This window comes from Narcine bancroftii, chromosome 6, assembly GCF_036971445.1.
Source record: "Narcine bancroftii isolate sNarBan1 chromosome 6, sNarBan1.hap1, whole genome shotgun sequence".
NCBI classification, from domain to species: domain Eukaryota; kingdom Metazoa; phylum Chordata; class Chondrichthyes; order Torpediniformes; family Narcinidae; genus Narcine; species Narcine bancroftii.
Window position 1 is genome coordinate 18889242 of NC_091474.1, and position 21168 is coordinate 18910409.

The following is a 21168-nucleotide window of genomic DNA, read 5'->3' on the forward strand; positions in this document are numbered from 1 at the left end:
GTGTGGGAGGAAACAGGAGCACCCGGAGGAAACCCATGCAGACACAAGAAGAATGTACAAACTCCTTACAGGCAGAGGGGGATTTGAATCCGGGTCACTGCACTGTAACAGTGTGTGCTAACCGCTACATTAACCGAGCCAAGTCAAAGGCAAAATAAAACATTCTGTCCAAGATTTTGTTTGAAATTGGCTTGCTGAAGATCATTAAAACATAACATAACATAACAATTTACAGCACGGAAACAGGCCATTAGGCCCTTCTAGTCCGCACCGAACCAAACACCCCTCTCTAGTCCCACCTCCCTGCACAATGCCCATAACCCTCCATCTTCTTCTCATATACCTGTCCAACCTTTTCTTAAATAATACAATTGACTCCGCTACCACTATTTCTCCCGGAAGCTCATTCCACACGTCTACCACTCTCTGAGTAAAGAAGTTCCCCCTCATGTTACCTCTAAACCTCTGCCCCTTAATTCTTAACTCATGTCCTCTTGTTTTAATCTTTCCTCCTCTTAACGGAAATAGTCTATCCACATCCACTCTGTCTATCCCTTTCATAATCTTAAATACTTCTATCAAATCCCCTCTCAACCTTCTACGCTCCAAAGAGCTGAAACGGAGTTTCATTCACATAATTACAGCCTCACTTTAAACTCTAACTTATTGTACATGTAAATTGTCAGAATGCAGTTTTGTGTGCTGAAGACAGTCCCAGAAGGTGCGTTAGAAGGAAATTCTAGGATTTTGACTCGGTTCCAATAGTAATAAACACCCAAGCTACTTTGCAGAAGAATATTCTCCAAATATACATTCCTTTTCCATGTTGGTAGAATCCATAGACTTAAAGATGTGGGCAAAAGAAACTTTTCCGTACACAACAGAAATGATACAGAGAAGAGATGCTAAAGACAATGATTCATTTTGCTGATAATTAATTGTGGGAAAAATGGGAACATTTTTGGTCGTGCTGGCCCAACCCCGATTTATGTTGGCACAAGTAGTTCTGACATATAGGTCTTCACAACACTATCAGGATATTGTCAGGCAAAGCACTCAGCCACTTGTTGATGTCACAATGACCAAATCAAATTGATATGACTTGAATCTGTGCTCTTAAGACCCCAAAGCTGATTATTCTGAAGCATCAAAAGGCAGCGTCAATATGGCAGTGAATGTCAGAAAATTGGCAAGAATAATGATTGCGAGAGCTTATCTGGCATCTTAATATAAAAACAACAATTTGTTAGCACCCTAGTTTTGCTTCAGTCAAAGAAGAACGACGTTCACAAGAGCAACAATTGCTGTTATCTCCCACGTGCCATATTCATGCACCATAAACAAAACAAGCTCCCAAAGGTCCTTCATTAACTTGGTGGGTAAATGTTCCTGTCATGCAGAAAGCAAGAAGAATAAAATGCTTTAATCTTCGGTATGCACCAAGATAACAGACATCAGCCAGAGGAGATACTAACTAACGGCTTCAGTATCCATGGGCAATGAAGAGAAAGTGAATAGAGAAAATTTGATGCAGGAGATACTCCCACTTTCTGATACTATCCAATGCATCTTTGGCTCGGCAAAACGTACAAAAAAAAATGTGGGGTTTGATCTAAAAAAATGAGTTTGGTTTGACCTCAGATGCAATTCATTGTTGAATTGCCTGGAAATATTTACCAGCATCCTTCATTCAAACAATTATTTCAGAAGGGAAAATAGTTTGACACTGCGAAAAATAAAGACTGCCCATCGTATTTCTTCTGCTAAAATAAGCAATTACCCTCCTGTGGTCCTGCACAGATACCAAAAGCATATTAGCTGGAGGCAGCAGGCTCAGAGTAATATATCATGAACAAGAGGAGGAGGTTTCATAAACAAGCATAGTTTTTTCCATCAGCAACATTCCCATTCACAGTCAGATCCAAGTGACACCTCAACATCGGGAATGAGTGCAACATAGTTCTGGATGTTATTGGAAAATACAAGAATTTTTGGAAATATTATGGACGTGCCCAATTTGCACTGATTTATACAACAGTGGTTTGATTTTATGTTCTGTGGTAGGTTTCTCATGCTTGCTTCAATAAACCATGGGTCTATAAAGGGTAAACAGTCAAAAGTTTGAGACACAAATTTAAATAATTATATTAACCAATGATGCTGGGCTTCAAATTTACTGCAGTTTTATCAATTGTTTCAATTGATATTAAAAGTTATGTATTATGTATTTAAAAATATTTCCAGTTCTTTGCATCATAAAGTAATATTGAATCCACATACTCCTTTACTGTAGATGATTAAATGGTAAGGCAGACTCTTAGGCTGAATAGCCTATTTTTGCTCCGATGTCTTACTGTCTTATTAGTATTAAAGAATCAAATATTACTAAAAATAATGCTCTTCAATATATTATAAATTTAATCATCACATTTACCTCCATTATATATGATACAATTATGTAATATCCATTTAACATCAGCAAGGAAAGCCTCTGTGCAACCGTACATCTTCTTCTTGACATTCTGAAAGAATAGAAATTCTCAATAATATCAAAAGTACATTTAGTTATATAATAAAACTATTCCAAAAAAATCCACAAGGTTACACAATTTTATCCAACTTTCGTGAGAGTATAGTTGTTTAGTACAATTGATGGAGTAGTTAATCAATGCACTTCACCCACCCACTGTGTAACTTGTGTGCAATTATGTCATGATATTCTCATTGAACAGCAAGGCATTTAGCAAATTGTGTCAAAGGCAAAATAAAACATTCTGTCCAAGATTCTGTTTAAAATTGGCTTGCTGAAGATTGTTAAAACACACAAGAGCTGAAACGGAGTTTCATTCACATAAATTACGGCCCAATTTAAACTCAATAATTTATTGTACATGTAGATTGACAGAATGCAGTTTTGAAAGAGCCAGTTAATTCAATGACAGATCATTGTGTTCAGCAAAAATAAATGAGAGGGGCTATTTCTTTTTAAATTTAATGCAAAACAAAATTAAATTTTAAATTTACACATGCAGCATGGTAACAAGCCTTTCTGACCCACGAGCCAGTGCTGCCCAAATACCGCAATTACCTACGATTTACGTAGATTCTGAAGAGTGGGAAGAAACCAAACACCCAGAGAACCCCACATAGATTGTTACACAATTTGGCAAAAACAACAGTTACAAGAAATAGACCAAATGCAAGTCAAATGGCCCCCAAGAGATGCTCAGTCAATGACTTCATGGCTATCAAATACTAACCTCATTCAATTTTTTTTGCATATTCCCTGCAATCCTCAATCTCCTGTTGACTAAAATCTACCTCTTCGTAGTATTTGGTTCACTGATTCAGCCTCCAGAATTCTGTTATAAAGAATTTCATGGACCTTAATCCTCAGAAGAAATTCTTCTGCACCACCACCTCCAAGGGACAACTCCTTAAAAACTATTTGTTGAGGAAACAAATTTACTGTCCTTTCCCAGCAAGCACAGCTGCAGATTCACAGCAAGACTGTCACCCTTCTAAAATGACATGTTTAGTAATTCAAGGGCAGTTTAGAATGGGCATGAACTATTGGGCTTTCCAACAATGCCTGCATTGAATGACAAAACATATACTAACATAATAACGGGTCATTTAAAAAATAAGCACTTTATGGATCTTTTACAGAAAGACATCATGATATTTAAATTATGAAGGGGTTTCACAGAAAAGACTTGAAGCACTGAGTTTAAGGCTTTTCCTTTCAGACTAGATCAATCCACCATTATGATAATGTATGATGGAGGAGGCATGGATCACAAAAATTAAACAAAAATACAGTTGTTCAAATGCAACTAAAACAGAATAGTAAATTGGTAACCTACAGTTGAACACGTTTACTTTAATCATTAAAAATAAAATTGCACTGAACATATGCAAGAAGAGGGCAAAGGTTGTTTGGATGATTTTTCAACCTGGCTCTTGCAGAAGAACTTTTACCTGCATATTTCAGGTAGCAGCTACCAGCATATCTCACATCTGCTGTATTATTGTGGTTCTAACTCAAAGGAAGTGAGTCATAGCCTCAGAGAAATGATTTCCATGGTAAACAGAGCAGCTGCAGCAAAGCATGATGGGCAGAGAGAATCATGACTTCAGTATGTCTGGCCTCCCTTCTGAATCGCCCAACCTACTGTCATCTGTCCAGTGCAGTGACTAGCCACAGTCATGGATCCATCACACTTGCTGAGACTCCACCAGATCTCTGCTCTGCACAGTGTAGAAAGACTGATAACTCATAGTACAATGGCAATGTCGTTTAATACATACTTATATACAAAAGAGTCTGGAAAAACAACCAACTGAAAAACCTCACAAAGATAAGCGTATACAGAGCCATTGTCATACCCACACTCCTGTTCGGCTCCGAATCATGGGTCCTCTACCGGCATCACCTACAGCTCCTAGAACGCTTCCACCAGCGTTGTCTCCGCTCCATCCTCAACATTCATTGGAGCGCTTTCATCCCTAACATCGAAGTACTCGAGATGGCAGAGGTCGACAGCATCGAGTCCACGCTGCTGAAGATCCAGCTGCGCTGGGTGGGTCACGTCTCCAGAATGGAGGACCATCGCCTTCCCAAGATCATGTTATATGGCGAGCTCTCCACTGGCCACCATGACAGAGGTGCACCAAAGAAGAGGTACAAGGACTGGCTAAAGAAATCTCTTGGTGCCTGCCACATTGACCACCGCCAGTGGGCTGATCTCGCCTCAAACCGTGCATCTTGGCGCCTCACAGTTCGGCGGGCAGCAACCTCCTTTGAAGAAGACCGCAGAGCCCACCTCACTGACAAAAGGCAAAGGAGGAAAAACCCAACACCCAACCCCAACCAACCAATTTTCCCCTGCAACCGCTGCAACCGTGTCTGCCTGTCCCGCATCGGACTTGTCAGCCACAAACGAGCCTGCAGCTGACGTGGACATTTACCCCCTCCATAAATCTTCATCCGCGAAGCCAAGCCAAAGAAAAGAAGAATATTCTGAACACTAATTTGAGGCTTGCAAATACAGAGAGCAATGGAAAAGTGAGGGGGGGGGGGGGGGGGCAGAACTCTAGATCTTGTCTTTTTGCCAATCCCTTGTGGGACATGGTCCTTGTTTATTTTTCACGAGTTGCAAATATAGTTTGCAAGATATAGATTTAATAACCAATTTCTGTCTGTGAATATGAAAACATGGTCGAGTCAAAGGCAACAGGCACAACTTCAGGATTGAAGGGCGTCCGTTTAGAAGAGAGATGCTGAGGAATTTTTTTTTAGCCAGATGGTGGTAAATCTGTGGAATTTGTTGCCACAGGCAGTGTGAAGGCCAGATCATTGGGTGTATTTAAGGCAGAAATTGATAGGTTCTTGATTAGCAAGGTAATCAAAGGTTATGGGAGAAGACTAGAAAGGGGAGCACAGTGGGAAAATGGATCAGCTCGTGATTAAATGGCGGGTAAGACTCAATGGGGTGAATAGCCTATTTCTGCTCCTATGTCTTTCAATGGGCAACTAATGGCAGATAAACATTTGATCCATAAATTTAAATTGTTCCTTACAGTGCCCAGCTCAATTTCCTCTGTCAATATTTGAACAATTAAAAAAAATCCCTTGCACAATCTAACATCCACAAAATAAACGTTATAATCAAAATATGCATAATATTAAGTGAAACAATTAGTTCAGTTTCTAAATGCACAACTTTAGCCTTGACAGATTTTGGAGAAAACAATGAATTTGTACTTAAACCTTGAGTGTGCAAGTTTATTCAAGTATTGCGCTGCTACATTCAATCCCTTCCACTGGATGGCACTAAACTGAAACAAACTGAAATTGATCTACAAAGTGTGTGCATTTATTTTGAACCAGGATTGAGATGGTTATTCTGGGGGTGGGGGATGGGGGGGGGGGTGTGGTTTAAACTTGATGTTAAAGGTAAACAACAAGGAAGGGCAATTAAACACCTAGGAAAATAATAAAATAATTTATAAAATATCCGTACAATCGGGACCTAATTACTGAACCAGAGTCCTTCAGTTCTGACATACCTTTTCTAAGGTGCAGATGTCCATTGGATGAAAGATATATTCAGCATAATCAGGATGTTGTTCTAATGAAACTGGCTTCTGGAAGGGTTCAGTCTGTTAAAAAGCAGCACAGTAAAGAATAATCAAAAACAAAATCACCCTTTAGGAAAATATTTCAATGAAGCTTGGGTTTCATTTGCTATATGAAGAAAGAATTTGAAAAAAAGAACACAGCTGCTCCACAATTATGGCAACTGATGACAAATCTTGCAAATTACATTTAGCACAGCCTGCCTACTGATCTGCACATACAGTTTTAGAGATGTACAATAACAAGCCCTTCCAGCCCACAAGCCTGCACCGCCCAAATACACCCATGTGACCAATTAACCTACGTCTTTGGAAGGAAATTGAAGCATCTGAGGAAACCCATACAGACCTGGAGAGAACATACATACTCCTTACAGACTGTACCAGGTTCAAACCCTGGGCACTGGCACCATAATTAGTGCTCATCAGGACACAAAGCATGTCTTTCTACATAATTAGAGACTGTATAGTGCTAAGCTCTGAATGGATCAGGATAATGATAAATCGTTACCAATAACCTTACTTATGGCCTATCATAAAAAGGTATGTTAAACAGTGCCAATGCTCAGTGCCATGAGAAGGAAGAGTTAGGAATAGTTTCATGTTACCCATCTCAATGGAATGGATGTCAGCAAACAATGGGGTGGCCCCCATTGAGATTGCGATATTGCAGAAGAGAATTTCCTCTGGATCACTCCTGAATTAATGATCTGAAACAGCAACTGAGATTGCAGGAACATTTATATATGAAAAGATGGATTTGAAGGACAGAATTTTTTTCAAAATGTAATTGATCTCTGATATTACATGCTCCCAGTTCATTTTCATTTAAGTGGGACTGTCCCTTTAAGGGAACAAATCAAGCTGCACAGCCTACAAGCTTTGGAGATTGACTGTGGGTTGGCAGGCTGGGGACAGTGTGTACTTCTGAAGAGACAAGTGTGCCAGGAACACAGGTGCAGAGACCATGTGACCAACGTGTTAAAGAAACATGCCTGATCAAGGCCATTTTAAGGAAACAGCACTTGGAGAAGCATCTCTTTGAAGGGATACTGTTCTGAAGTGGACTCATGTGGTAATAAATAATTTGTATGATTTTTCTCTGTCAGGAGAATGAGTATACCCCACTGTGGCCAAAGGAATGGTCACTTTTGAAGGGGGATTAGTGTACCACACTGTGACCAAAAGGGAAGGTCACTTTGAACATTTGACCCACAAAAATACGGTATTTGAATCACGACCATTGTCATGGTGATTTAGGCTGACTCATGAAGGGGTTCTGGACGATTTGTGAAAATCACTCACTTCGTGTTCCCTACACAAAGAAGAGTTTTGATTGCCACTCATCTAGAAAGGACATTTCTTTGGAAGCATCTCGACAAGGATTTTGTCAGTCTGTCAACCCGGCTCTCCTACCTACCCTGTGATTACTTCTTCGATCAATTTAAAGACTGCATGTCAACACTGGATTTTCTGAGTCTGAACTTTGAACTGACATCCCAGAATTGAGCCTAAGCTGCAATGGCTTGCGGAATTTCCACGCACACATACACATGGGGTTAAGTTAGATCAGGTGTTATTGGTGATTAATACATTAAGATAGTATTTTAAATATAACATGGTCTTGGCTAATTTCTATTGCTGCTGTCTGAGTGCATAACACTGAAAACAGCATTTTTCACCACTTCCATCAGGAGTTCGTGTTTGCAAGGAAACGGTTATTTAGCTCTGGACAGCACATATGGAACCAGTAGATTCCTCTGCAATTATTGTTGTTCCAGGCAAGCATGTTAAAAAAAAAACCCAGTGCCCCATGTTTTTGAGAACCTGGTAACCAACTTCACTCTGAAAAAGGAATGTGGAAAAGTTGTGATGATATTGTTTATTATGTTTTCATATTTCTGAAACTATCTAAAAGTACTGTATTCAATTCTTTATGGCTTATTATTAATTATAAATATAATTTTATACTAAATATTTAAGAGTGTTACTTAAACAGTTATATTCTCCCCCCCCCTCACTGTGGGGTGGAGAGTTACTTCTCTCTCTCATGAGTTTCTCCAGCATTGTGTTTTTACTTCAACCATGGTATTTGCAGACATCCATGTTTTACTTCACTACCATTCAAGAACCTTAACTGATGAGCTGATTTAACATTGGGAATATAACCCTTCTAGTAATAATAGTTCTTTCACATAGTTGCCATTTGTACTTACTCCTGGCTGCTTCATCTTCTGTAATGCAAACTTCAGCAGATAAGACAACTGATCTATTGTGAGCATAGTCATAGCTTTACTCTGAGTCTCAATACATTCAGCGACCGTGATTTTCTGTGAAGCAAACAGATTGAAGGATTATTAAACAAAAAAACACACAAATCTCCTGATGTAGTACGAGTTGGGAACCACCTCAGCACAATCAAGTTTCACATGCTGTTGAATGCAGCCTTCTAGGGAGTGCACCATTAAGCTTTAGTCAGACATTTCTCTTCCTGCGAATGACCAGGATACCAAATGAGTCCAAAGCCATCAAGTTACTGCATTAACCTTTTGAAAAACATGATGAATTATTTATCTGCCAGCTTCTAAAGCTGTTGATTGTAAAAATACTACAGATGAATTAACATATCTACAGAACCTGGAACTTTGAAAAAAGGAAAATCAATAAATTAATTGATTCTATCTTTATTGCTCAAAGGGTTAATGATACAATTAAAAAATATTCCAACAAGCTCACATAAAGCTAATCATGTTCTTTAGCAACTCAGTCAGTTCCCTGTATCCATACCAGTTTGTGTTATTGATGAACTTTATCCAAGGAATTGTGGCTTACATGCATCTTTCATCCAATTATTACACATAATAAAAAAAACCCACTTTCTTAATTAATGAATTTGTACAAATTCATACCCGTTTCCCTCGCCGCAGTTTTAACTATCTTTTATCATACCTCACATTCTGGACAGAACCAGTCCCCTTCCGGTTCAGCGTTCAGTTTTAAACACTTTGCATGGTAGACACGAGGACAGAGTTCGCAGCACAGAACCTGGCCCTCCCGGTGGCACACCCAGCAATAGAAGTCATTTCGACCATCCTGTGGTACAACATGAAGAAGGTCTTTGGTGAATGGCTGCTTCAAAGAAGCAAAGGGACCACGTCTAAGTGTCAACTGAAATGGCAGGCAAGAGAAACAGGCTTGGTTTCAAAATGGGATGATCAGCAATTGTTAGGGTGCAAAAAAAATACCAGTTCTGTTAGGCTTCTCATCCCAAGCACCAGATGGTTAGGAATGCAATTGGAACAACTGTCCATTAAGCAAGTTTGCCAGAGTAGTACAAGATATCCAGAAGATGACAATTTTTTTTTGAACTAGTCTCCTCAAATTTAGCCAACAGTTCATGCACTTTAATTTTTCTTTCATTGATCTATTTTGCATTTTTTTGCCCTGTAGGGCAAAAATAATAAAGGTTACCAATATCTGTACTTTTTAAACAGGAGAGTGGGGAAGAAAGCAAGAAAGGAAAGCTCATTTGGGTTTGTTTAATGTTGACCAAAAAAAATCCAAAAACTTTATATTTTGAGAAATTGTAACAGAAACCCTTCCATCTGAATAAGCAATTCGATACCTAACATGTACCGGTATTCTAATTACACTACAGTAGGATTAATACGTCTTACAAATACTGTATTTAAAAATACTAAATACATACAAACCAACTAAATTTACTGAAAAATACTGAATATGCGTTAACAATGTATACCAACACATATGCTCTGCACAACTTTAGCTTCTCTCATTTAGAGTGACAAATGCCACCAATTTCGTTTCTGGTGTTCTTCCAAGAAAGCCATTGGCCTTTAACACTTAGTTCTCCTTTCCTTTCAATTCCTGGTCATCTGGAGGTGAGCCATTACTACATCTGCAAGGATTATTCATTTCCCTCAATTTAGGTAGGTCTTATTATTATTTCTTAGTACCACTAAGCTATTGATCAGTACTCACACCAAAGAATCCGGCAAATTCAATAGAGGTTTTGAAAATATTTGCTCAAAATATGGTAGATTAAATGTTAATTTCACAGAAACCAGCTTAACATGGAAAAATATTCCAAATTTGCAATTGGCTTAACTCAAGCACAAATTTTGTACCCTACCCTCCTCCATTGGTCCTTCTTGACTAGTTTCTGAGATTGAATCATATCTTGTTTATTTGACTTGATCTTGAGCTGAGGTTTCATCTTATTTTTTTTTCCATAAATGAAGCTTCCAGTTTTGTAATAATGCTACATTTATCTCTGCCACCAATCACAGACTATTGAAATCCATGTGATGGCTTTGTTATCCTCAGTCTCAACTGTTCTAATGCTACCTTGACCTATCATCCATCTTCTGTAAACTTGAGCTCAATCAAAACTCTATCATTGGAATATGAATTCACACTGTCCCATTCTCCTATCGCCCCTTCATTTACTATCCTATATTAAATCCTATTAGACCTTAACTTAGAAATTCTCATCTATGGTGACACCCCTTCTGTAGCCCTACCTCTCTAAGCATGTGTTCCCATCAAGAAATCAATGCTTCTACATTTCTGTGAGGGGTGCTGGACAAAGTGGCAACTCTCTGATTTCATTATGGTAGACAAAGCTAAAGAATTTCATGTATGTTACATTCTAAATGTAGTATTACATGACAATAATGGAACCTTTACTTTTTTTAAAAAAACACACCTCTGGTCCTTTTTTATAATCATGATTTCCTACACCCTAACATTAATAACAGTGTCTAAAATTCTTTCAGGATTATGGTCTTGAATTTTATCCAGTTCTCATTCGTACCCCACCACCCTTTTCAAAATAGTCCTTAGAACCTATCGCTTTGCCAAATTTGATCAACTAATGAAGCTAAATTTTGTCTGATGCAAATAACTTTTGAACCAATGAAGTAAATATTTCAAATAAACTCAACATTAAAACCTCCAACATGATCCAAGGTTATAATGTCAAAATATGTTGATGTTGTTAATTTTTCCCCTCGAACTTGCTATTTGGTTAATCAGAAAATAAATTTGCAATGGATTGTGTCTGATTGCAACAGCAATTCATCTCTCCAATATTCAATGATGCCATTGCAATTTTTTATGAGGCCTTTCCAGAGCCAGCTGAGGTACATTAGGCACCTTCTGACAATGTGGCTGTAGTCATGGTGTTCTATCATAACAGAATGGCATACAGCATTCTGACTTAGCAATAAGCAGTTATAGCATCAATTTGTGATAATTATTGAAAAGTCAAAGGTGTGGGTTCAGTGAAATGCAAAAACCTTTGAGTACAGTTTATGGCTGTTTTCCTAAACTAACTTGGCAATTTAAGGTGGATACACTAGTTTGATTTCATTGATGAATTTACATTCCTTGTGAAATTTCTCTCAAAATCCCCTCAGGTGGAATAGCATTCAAAACATAATTATTCCCCCCCAAGTACACAATACACAACTGAAAATATGGGGCTTTGTTATGAAAGAAGGGATACAAAAAAGTGAGGGGTTTGCTGTATTTCATTTGTGTTAACAATGTGCTAAAAAGACAACATCCATGGCATAATCCAAAAACAGAAATCACTGAAGTACGAAGAATATAGTGTACACAAAAGACCTGTTCACAAATCCATCTATGGGTGGAAAAAAGGGCCAATTGTTGATTTGAATTATTTCAGATATTTAAAGGAAGTGTTGATGTTAAAATGATCTAATTGGAAACCTCAGGATTAATGGTCTTTGAAAGAATAGAGGAAAGTTGAAGATAGATGAATGCAGATCAAAAACTGAGTACACCTCTGGCAACAAGTCTAATGCAAAATACAGTAAAATGTTTGTGACAAAGATCTTACTGAGATGCAAGATTGGAGAAGTGCCTTAAAAGTCTAATGAGCAGTAACTGATGAAAGAGATAAATGAAATCTGGGTTCTTTCGGAATTGTTTAACTAGACATGGAAAAAAAATCATAGTACAGTTCAGGTTTCCAATGGGAAAACATCCATTTTAATGACAACATGGTGCCAGTTTTCTGCTGAAAACTTTTACCGTTCTAAATTCACATAGGACAGCCACTGCAAAGACTTTGTGAATATAAACTGTCCCTGTCATTTTCAGGGATTTAATTATTTCCATCATAGTACTGTTCCTAGAGCAATGCTGTTGGCAGAATTGGAGTAAAGCTTTAAAACATCTCAAGTCAGAACACCCAAGGATGTTCTTGGAATTTCATTCTTTAAGCTATTGTACGATGAATCATGTGCCTATCCCCCTCTGGAGGGAAAACAGTGCCAGAGTTTCATCTCCAATTCCAATGCCCACGGGGGTAATATCCTAAAAGAAATATGTCATGTCACTCTTTCTGAAAAGTCTTCTCCCCTCATTTTTTTTTTTCTGTGATGTAACAAGGACATTAACATTCACCTACACTTGTATTAGGAGGCACAGTTCTGTCCACTTTCCAGGCAATATAGTCTCTATACACATGGACTAGTTTAAAAGGCTTCCAGGAAGACACATGAATATGCAGGGGAATACAAGTCATGTGCAAATATCAATTTTAGTTTATTCTGTAGCGTGTATGGAGATACAATAGAAAAACTTTGTTTTGCATATTTTCCAAGCAGGTCAACATGTACTTAAGTAGTTAGTGCAAAATAAAGCAGAAGCGTAGAATAAAATGTTAAGAATATTACAGAGAAAAAAGTGCACGGTCTGCATTGAGGTACTTTTGTGAGAATGAGGTCATCTTTTATGGACTGAAGGTCTGTTCAGGAAGGTACATTTTTCATTGTTCCTCGGGGGTCAGTGCTGGTATCACCTTCTTGCCAAATGTATAGAGAAATAAATGTACAAGGATAAAAAATTACAGATGATCCAAAAGAGTAACAAAAGTAGAAACAGACTGCAAGAGGACATATAGATTTGCTGGTAGAAATGGTAGACAAAATTGCAGATGAAATCCAATGCAAGAATGTGTGAAGTAATATACTTTTGAAAAAAAGAACAATGAAAATATAGACTTCCAAATGGTGTACAGGAGTAAGATCACAAGACATTGGAGCAGAAATGGGCTATTCAACCTGTCGAGTTTGCCCCACCATTTAATGATGAGCTGATCCATTTCCCCATAACCTTTGATGCTCTGGCTAATCAACAGCCTGTCAATTTCTCACTTAAATACACCCAACAACTTGGCCTCCACAACTGACTGTGGCAACAACTTACGTGGATTCACCACCCTCTGGCTAAAGAAATTCCTCCGTATCTCTATTCTATGCAGACACCCTTCAATCCTAAAGAAAGGCCCTCTTGCCCTAGACTCTCCCTCCATGGGAAACATCCTTTCTACATCTACTCTGCCCATGCCTTTCAACATTCAAAATGTTTCAATGAGAATCCTTTCTCCCCCACCCCACCCCACCCAACCACACAGAGCCTCAGTGTGTAGGTATGAGAGCTTTTGAAGATGGCAAGGCATAACAAGAGGATGATTAGTAAAGCACAAGTAGTCTTGTGATTTAGAAATAGAGATATGAATGCATTGGTTGGATTTAAATGTAGTACTGTATTCAACATTGGTCACTTCATTTTAGCAGTATTGCATTCTTGGAAATGGCAAATAATCAAACAAATCATTAGGAAAGTTATCAAAGGTAATTTTTGAAAAATCTTCAGATTTTGATATTTTTACAAATTTTGTCCCATTCTTCGGTCTCAAAAGCCACAATCAGGTCTATTTCCCGTGCTCTTTTAAGACCCAACAGAAGTTTATCCCTTGAGATTTATGTTAAGGCTGAATAATAAAATGAGGCTTTGTGATTTTTACCATATGCAGCCAGTACAGTAGACAGTATCACAGCGACTTGTGGAGGCTGCTGTGTACAACCAAGAGTTGTGTGTAGCACATGACACAGTTGAAGATAACTCCAAAATTGTGACCTAGAGATATCAAAAGATTTTAAACTATCAACATTATAAAGGTCTCCCAATTTAAAAAAGGTAAAGAGACCTGAGAGTGCACCTAATTCAATTTAAGATTATGCACCATTTTTATTGGGCTCCATCAAGGTTATATCAGGGTAGATCAGGGTAGAAAAATATCCGTGTGGTGGCCCTTCGCAGCTCCCCCAACAAAATGAAGGACAAACGCGATGATCCAGCAGGCTGCATGAGACCTACAGCGCTGCCCTCCAATTGGCCACAACTGAAAGAGTTTAACTGGCCTCTCAGGGAAAGCAGATAACAAACACACCAATCAGTGCTGAGGAGATTTTGACCACGCCCCTCAGCTTGAGATAAAAGCAGGGCTGTGAGCCCAATAAAGCTGAGAGTGTTAACTACCTTCAACTGGGTTTGTATCATTCTTTCTGGGAACAGTGTGTTCTTTCTGAGCTAACCTGTATGCAGCTATAACTTCTCCTGTACTATAGGCTCCACAGAGACATTGCTTATAGCAACTAGCTACACCTGAATGCTGGTGCTTTAAGGCAGATGGAGCGGACTTGGTACATGCACTTTGGTCTTGTCCCAGAATTCAAGAATTTTGGATTGTGATACATAAGTATATTGGTGAAGTTTCGGGTATTCATATTCTTTTTTGCCCCAGACTTGGGAGGCTACTTGGGGATAAATACTCTCAAAATTGGATTCAGACTAGTATAATAGGAAGACAAATTATATTTAGAGGTTGGAAGAATTTGGAGGAACAATCATTTCAGGAGTGGGCCTCAAAATTGGCTAACGTGGCAAAGTATGAACACATCTTACAAACAGTTTAAAAAATTAGTCACCTATACACAAAAAGGGGCCAAATATCAAGGTTTCCGGGGTTGGGGGATTTGTGGTGGATGTAGTGCTGAAGAACATTAATGAACAGCAGTTTTTGTTTTCAATTATTAGGTCTAAATAGACATAAATGGCTATTATATTGAATTTTTTTGCTGCAAGGTTTGTTTCTATTTTATGGACAAAGTTATAAAACATAAATTACGTTTTACATATCTTTAACACCGATTCAAGGGTTTGGGGAACCTTTTTACATAATAAAATTTAAATCATAAAATAAAAATCTTGAGTTAAGATTGTGTCACAAGTCATTAAAACAAAACCAGAATGGGGACAGAAGTCTGTAAAGCCCCATTAGACAATTTCAATAATAAATTCCAGGGACATTGGCTGCATTTCAGGGACTTAATGTTTTCACCATGTAAATCTTCAAAAAGGTTTTATTTAATTGAGCAGGATACCGTTAAATAAAAACCATTTGGTACTTCCCAATGCTCTTCCAAGATTAATAAAAGCATAACTATGAAATGCAAGGAAATATTCTGCACTTGGTATTACCAACAGAGGAGGCACATTGGGAGCACTCAATGCAATTGCCAAGGTTGAAGGTACAAGTTTGTATCTTTATCTCACTAGGATAACTGTAATGATGATGAGAGAGGAGATGTTGGAACAAGTGTTGCAAAGATTATACCAGAAGACATGAATGGATCAAGAATTTGTGGACAAAGAGGTCACTGCAGAGAGGGACAGGATGGGGAGTATGTAACAAGTGGTGGCAGCCTGTTGCAGCTGGCAAGAAAGGCCAAGGCTAGATGTGCTGGATGTGGAGGCAAGTCAGGTGAAAGTTGAGGACTAGGGAATGTACAATGGCGACACTGACTGACTCTTAACCCAATGTCTTTTCTGTTTGTTGGGGCTATGGGGTGAGAACAGAAGTCTGAACAATGGAAGAAATGCAAGAAAAAGTTCCATCAACCAGAGTGGAAGGGAAATGTTTCACTCGTTCTGGAAAAGCAGAATCATCTTGAGAAAATAAATGTGGCAGAGGTGGAGAAACTGGGAGAAAGGGATGACATCCTTTTCAGGAGGAGGTTGGGGAAAAGTGAAGCAAACTTTAGCTGATCCAAAATCCTGATGCTGCTATTATTTTCCATAAGCTGTGTTTTCCAATCATCTGTCTCAAAAGAACCATAGAACATTACAGCACAGAAACAGGGCCCTTTGGCCTTTCTTGTCTGTGCTAAACCATTTTTTGCCTAGTCCCACTGACCTGCACGCTCCATTCCTCTCCCATCTATGTACCTGTCCAAATTCTTCTTAAATGTTAAAATTGAGCCTGCATTCACCACTTCAGCCAACAGCTCGTTCCACACTCCCACCACACTCTGTGTGAAGGTTCCTCATCATATTCCCCTTAAACCTTTCTCTTTCACTCTTAACCCGTATCTCACCTATCCTTAGTGGAAAAAGCCTTTCTACATTTACTCTGTCTATACCCCTCATAATTTTAAATACATCTATCAAATCTCCCCTCATTCTTCTATGCTCCAGGGAATAACTCCTAACCTGTTTAACCTTTCCATGCAAGTCAGTTCTTGAAGTCCAGGCAACATCCTAGTAAATCTTCTCTGCACCTCTTTCTATATTGATATTTTTCCTGTAGTTAGGTGTCCAAAATTGCACACAATACTCCAAATTTGGCCTCATCAATGACTTATACAACTTTACCATTAACATCCCAACTCCTATACTCAATACTTTGATTTATGAAGGCCAAAATTCCAAAAGCTCTATTTACAACCCTATCCACTCTGTATTCCCAGATCACGCTGTTCTATCGCACTCCTCTACTTTAAATTTAGTGATATAAAGCATAAAGGTAATGATGTCTTATTACCTTCACAACTTTGAGTTTCCACAACATACAACTATAAACATTGCAATATATATTTTTTTGTCATTCAATTAGTGTCACCATTGTACATTAACCGAGGGTTCCAATTGAAAATGTGAGGAGGATGGAGGATGATGAGTATTCCTTAGCTTTGAAGAACACATGGTCTCTTGGCAATGTCATCAGCAAGAACTACATATCCCAGCACCTATTAGCTTCCAGTGACCACAAAGGTATAATAGCTGCTGGATTTGTAGCCCACAAGCATCCAATCACCCACCAACGCAGCATTTGTTGATCATCTAACATCCAAAGCAAATAATATCAGCATTTATTTCAAACCTGCATGTAGCACATGCATAATTTGGCTACATTGCACATGCTTCACTGGCTATGAAGTATACTGCGGAACCCAGAGGTCACTAAAACTACATTCTTTCAAGTTCTTTCCTCCATCAATAACATGAGACAAATGTCTTGAATGAATAAAGGCCAACATAAAATAAAATCGGTCTGCAATGAACAGTGGATGTTATTTATGTGGTGCTCAATGCATTTAGATGCTACTTGCAAATCATATATATCACATTGACTGTATCACTTTGTATTCATTAACAAACACAGGAAGTTCCCCATTATTTCCTGGAAGTGCTATTTGTACAGAATTGAAATTGAAATTGGACAAAGCCTAAAATAGAAGATTAATAAAACAAGTAGCCTTCATCATTTTGATGCCAGCTGATCTAAATTAGAAATATTAAATCTTAAATTCTACCAGAATCCTTTAAACAAGCTGTTAAAAACCCATCCAAAGCAGGTAAAATCAGTTTCCTACACTTCCATCTTACCATACATTCCAAACATACAAAACACTCACTGTATTTAACTGTATCCTGCTCAGTGCCAAATATAATGTTTTCAATGGTTAAAAGTTAAATTCTGGAAATATAACCACAGTATATTTTCTTGAATTTATTATTGAAAATACATCCTCCAAGGTGACAAGTAACTCAGCAAATAATTAGATTTTTAAAAAAGATTCATGATGATGCCACAATAGGGGCAAAGAAACATACAAATATTTTGGTTTTTAATTTATAAAATCATTTTTAAAAAATACAGCGTGAAAAGAATTCAATCAGCTATCAGGGGTGCAGCAGAGTCTTATGTTAAGAGATATCCACTTGGCCCATTCCTTTAGCTCACCTGCAAATATTTTTACTTCGAGTATTTATCCACTTCTCTCTTAAGGGGTACTACTGTTGAATTGGTTTCCACAACCAAATAAAGCAATCCATTACAAAGCTAAATTACCATTGTGTAAAATGCTTCATATTCTTCCACCATTAGAACCCACTCTTCAACTTTTCTTTGCAAACTTTCTGGTCTCCTATTTCTGCCAGTATAATGCATCATCAGACATCTCTTATTTTTCTTCCTACTCTTTATTTTCCCAGAATACATTTCTCATTGCTGCTTCAGTCTATTAACTATTGAAAACTTACTATTTCCTGATATTTGCTATACACGCTAATGGTTCTACATTAACAAAAAAAAGCCCTCTTATTTGAATATGAACATCAGCATTCGGAATACTTGCTTATTGCAAATATTGTTAATATTCTGTCTGAAATTGCATCGTTCGACTCCGGAGGCAAGAGCACAGAATCCAAGTTGAAATTTACTGGGAAATCCAAAGGGTGTAGGACCAGAGAAACTATGCTCTCATGAGACAAAAAGTTTTGTTTTAAAAAAGTAAAAATTCAGAGTTAATGGAGGTTACCAACATCAAGCAAAAAGTACATCTCTGAGGGACTAATAAAATGTCTAAATCTCTAAATGACTGAAAATACAGTCTTGATGAAATAACAATTTCCATTATATATTCAGAGCATCATTTTTGGAAAAGATGAGTGTCCAATCAGAGACAGGTCAAGAGTTACTGGAAGAGAATTGTGAAAGAATTTTATGCAAGCCAAATTAAGAAAAAAAAAGGACAGTTGAAATAAATGAGAACAATATTTAGCACAGTCAAGGAAGGAAAGTAATTCCAGATAAAAAGAAATTTGAGGGTACCTTAAATGGACTATATAACATCCTGTGAACAAAGATCATACTGAAAAAATAGCAGCCTGTCTATGTGGGACTGAAAATGCAATCAATTTATGTGCTAAACTGATTACATTTAATATCCCTAAATTGGAGTTAAAGAGAAACAATGTCATAAGACAGATAAGTGAAAACACAAAAATGCTGGAAGAATTCAACAGGTCTCGCAGTGTCCAGAGGAGGTAAAGATAAATAACCAAAGTTTCGGGCCTAAGCCCTTCATCAAGGTACGAGCAAAAAGCCGGCAGGCGCCTGAATAAAAAGGCTGGGGATGGAAGAGCACAGCCCAACAGACAAAAGCAATAATTGGCATGGATAGGAGGACAAGAGAGGAACGGTGAGAATCCTCTGTGAAGGCAAAACTGAGGAAATGATTGTGTCTTATGTCATTTCAGGAATGGGAAACCGGGAGAACACAAGCCAGTCCTTATTGAAGGGTCAGCAGTGGAGAGGGTGAAGAACTTAGAATTCCTGTTGTCAACATCTCTGAAGCTCTATCCTGCGGCCATCATGTTGATACAATCATGAGGAAGGCTCACCACAGGCAATATTTCATTGGGAGTTTGAGGAGATTTGCTATGTAAAGTGGAGAGCATTTTGACTGGTTGCATCACTGGTAGGGAGGTGCCAATGCACAAGACTGCAGAGGGTTGTAAACTCGGGCAGCGTTATCATGGGCATTAGTCTTCCCTCCATTGAGGACATCTTTAAGAGATGGTGTCTCAAGAAGACAAATGGGAAGACGTCAAATTGTACTTAATTACTACTAAGCAACTCCAGACATGGAAGTGAAGGGGTTGGAGGGTTATTGGCAGAGGGTGGGAGGTTTGAGCTAGTGGAGCTGTTCAAGTGAACCGATGCGGACTCGAAAGGCCAACATGGCCTGTTTCCGCTCCGTAAATGGTTATATGGTTAATGCAGAGTTGGAGGAAAGAGCAGAAAAGGTAGACAGAAAGAGAGAGAGAGAGCTAGAGGAAAAGAGACATAAGGTTGGGCGGGTGCAAGGCTAACAGAAACTGGAGAAGTCGATGTTAATGCCATCTTGTTGGACTGTACCCCTCCAATTTACGATTTACATGTGGTCTCAGTCTGTCAGTGCATGAGACCATGGACAAACCATGTGACTCAGATAAAATTACATTGTGATACTCGATGTTGTTGGATCTTCAAAATGGTAACAAGGTCATAAATGTCCAATTTCCGCCATTCTATCATCATTCTTTCAGCAAAGACTGCAACAATTCAAGATAACAACAAACCTGAAAATTTTAATTACCTACTGCATATGGTCAACAATTTTGTTTTGGAAATGTACTTATATTCTTCATATTTGGTAACCTTGTGTTCTCTATACAATGTATGCTTACTATATAGAACAATTTAAAAAATTGAAAGAGAGAACAATGCTAAATTAAGATACGAGATAAAAGGGCATTGAGATTATTACGAGCTCCCGTTTTAGTAAAATGAGATTATCACTGTAAGGGATAGTATAGACACAAGGCACTGAATGGTCACAGTTAACATTTCACACAAGCACCATCACAAGTCACAGCCTAGCAACAATTCATTACATTGGAAGAACTGAGGGAAGGCTTGTCACCGTCTGTTCCAGATTCAATACATTTGCAAAAACATTAAAATTTTTCGAGGGAGAACCATTTTGACGGCTGGAGAGAAAGCAGCTTTTGGAAGCAGCTCTTATGGCCAGATATTTTGTGGAATTCAGAGCGAAGCACGTTCTGTGAATGATTGCGCCTCTTTGGTGGATTGACCAGTGCCAGGATGGACTTTTTGAAAGCAAAGTGCTTCATTTTGATTGTGACCAACAGTGAAGGTGATTTGGAGAGACTGAGGTCAGGGTCTTGGAAGTTTTGTGAAGGCCACCCAGTTCATCTTGTCAACAAAAAGAGCAGAAATGTTATGACCACAGCTCACGTGAATGGACATTTATTCAGAGGCAAGGAGAATTCGTGAATCTGTAGCAGCCACAACTCCAGTCTTCTCTCTCTCTCACACACACACACACACACACACACACACACACACGGGGATAGGGATAGATTTAGTGTTAAGGAAGTTTAAGAGTTAAGACGATAGTTTTAGAGTAAGAAATAAAATTAATATTTCAAAATTTAACACTGTCTGGTTCGTTGTCTGTTGCTGCTCCGTAATCTCGGTTCGAAAAATGATCCATGCCC

The 21168-nt window shown here is 38.3% G+C and overlaps 1 protein-coding gene across 14 annotated transcripts in view; it reads right to left on the reverse strand.

Annotated features, from left to right (window-relative positions):
* zmynd8 (zinc finger, MYND-type containing 8) overlaps positions 1 to 21168 on the reverse strand; it is a 138042-nt gene that overhangs the window by 46118 nt on the left and 70756 nt on the right. For 9 of the 14 annotated variants that reach the window (XR_011339938.1, XM_069884199.1, XM_069884196.1 and 6 more), the window contains 4 exons: positions 9091 to 9309; positions 8358 to 8471; positions 6073 to 6165; positions 2435 to 2522 (listed from right to left, as the gene is read on the reverse strand). Coding sequence is in view for 13 of the 14 variants with exons in the window: in XM_069884199.1 (XP_069740300.1) it covers positions 2435 to 2522; positions 6073 to 6165; positions 8358 to 8471; positions 9091 to 9309 (514 nt within the window). In the remaining variant the exon portion in view is untranslated. Of the gene's footprint in view, positions 1 to 2434; positions 2523 to 6072; positions 6166 to 8357; positions 8472 to 9090; positions 9310 to 10685; positions 10748 to 21168 lie in introns of those variants that run through there. The other 5 variants (XM_069884198.1, XM_069884200.1, XM_069884195.1 and 2 more) reach the window with 3 other exon arrangements.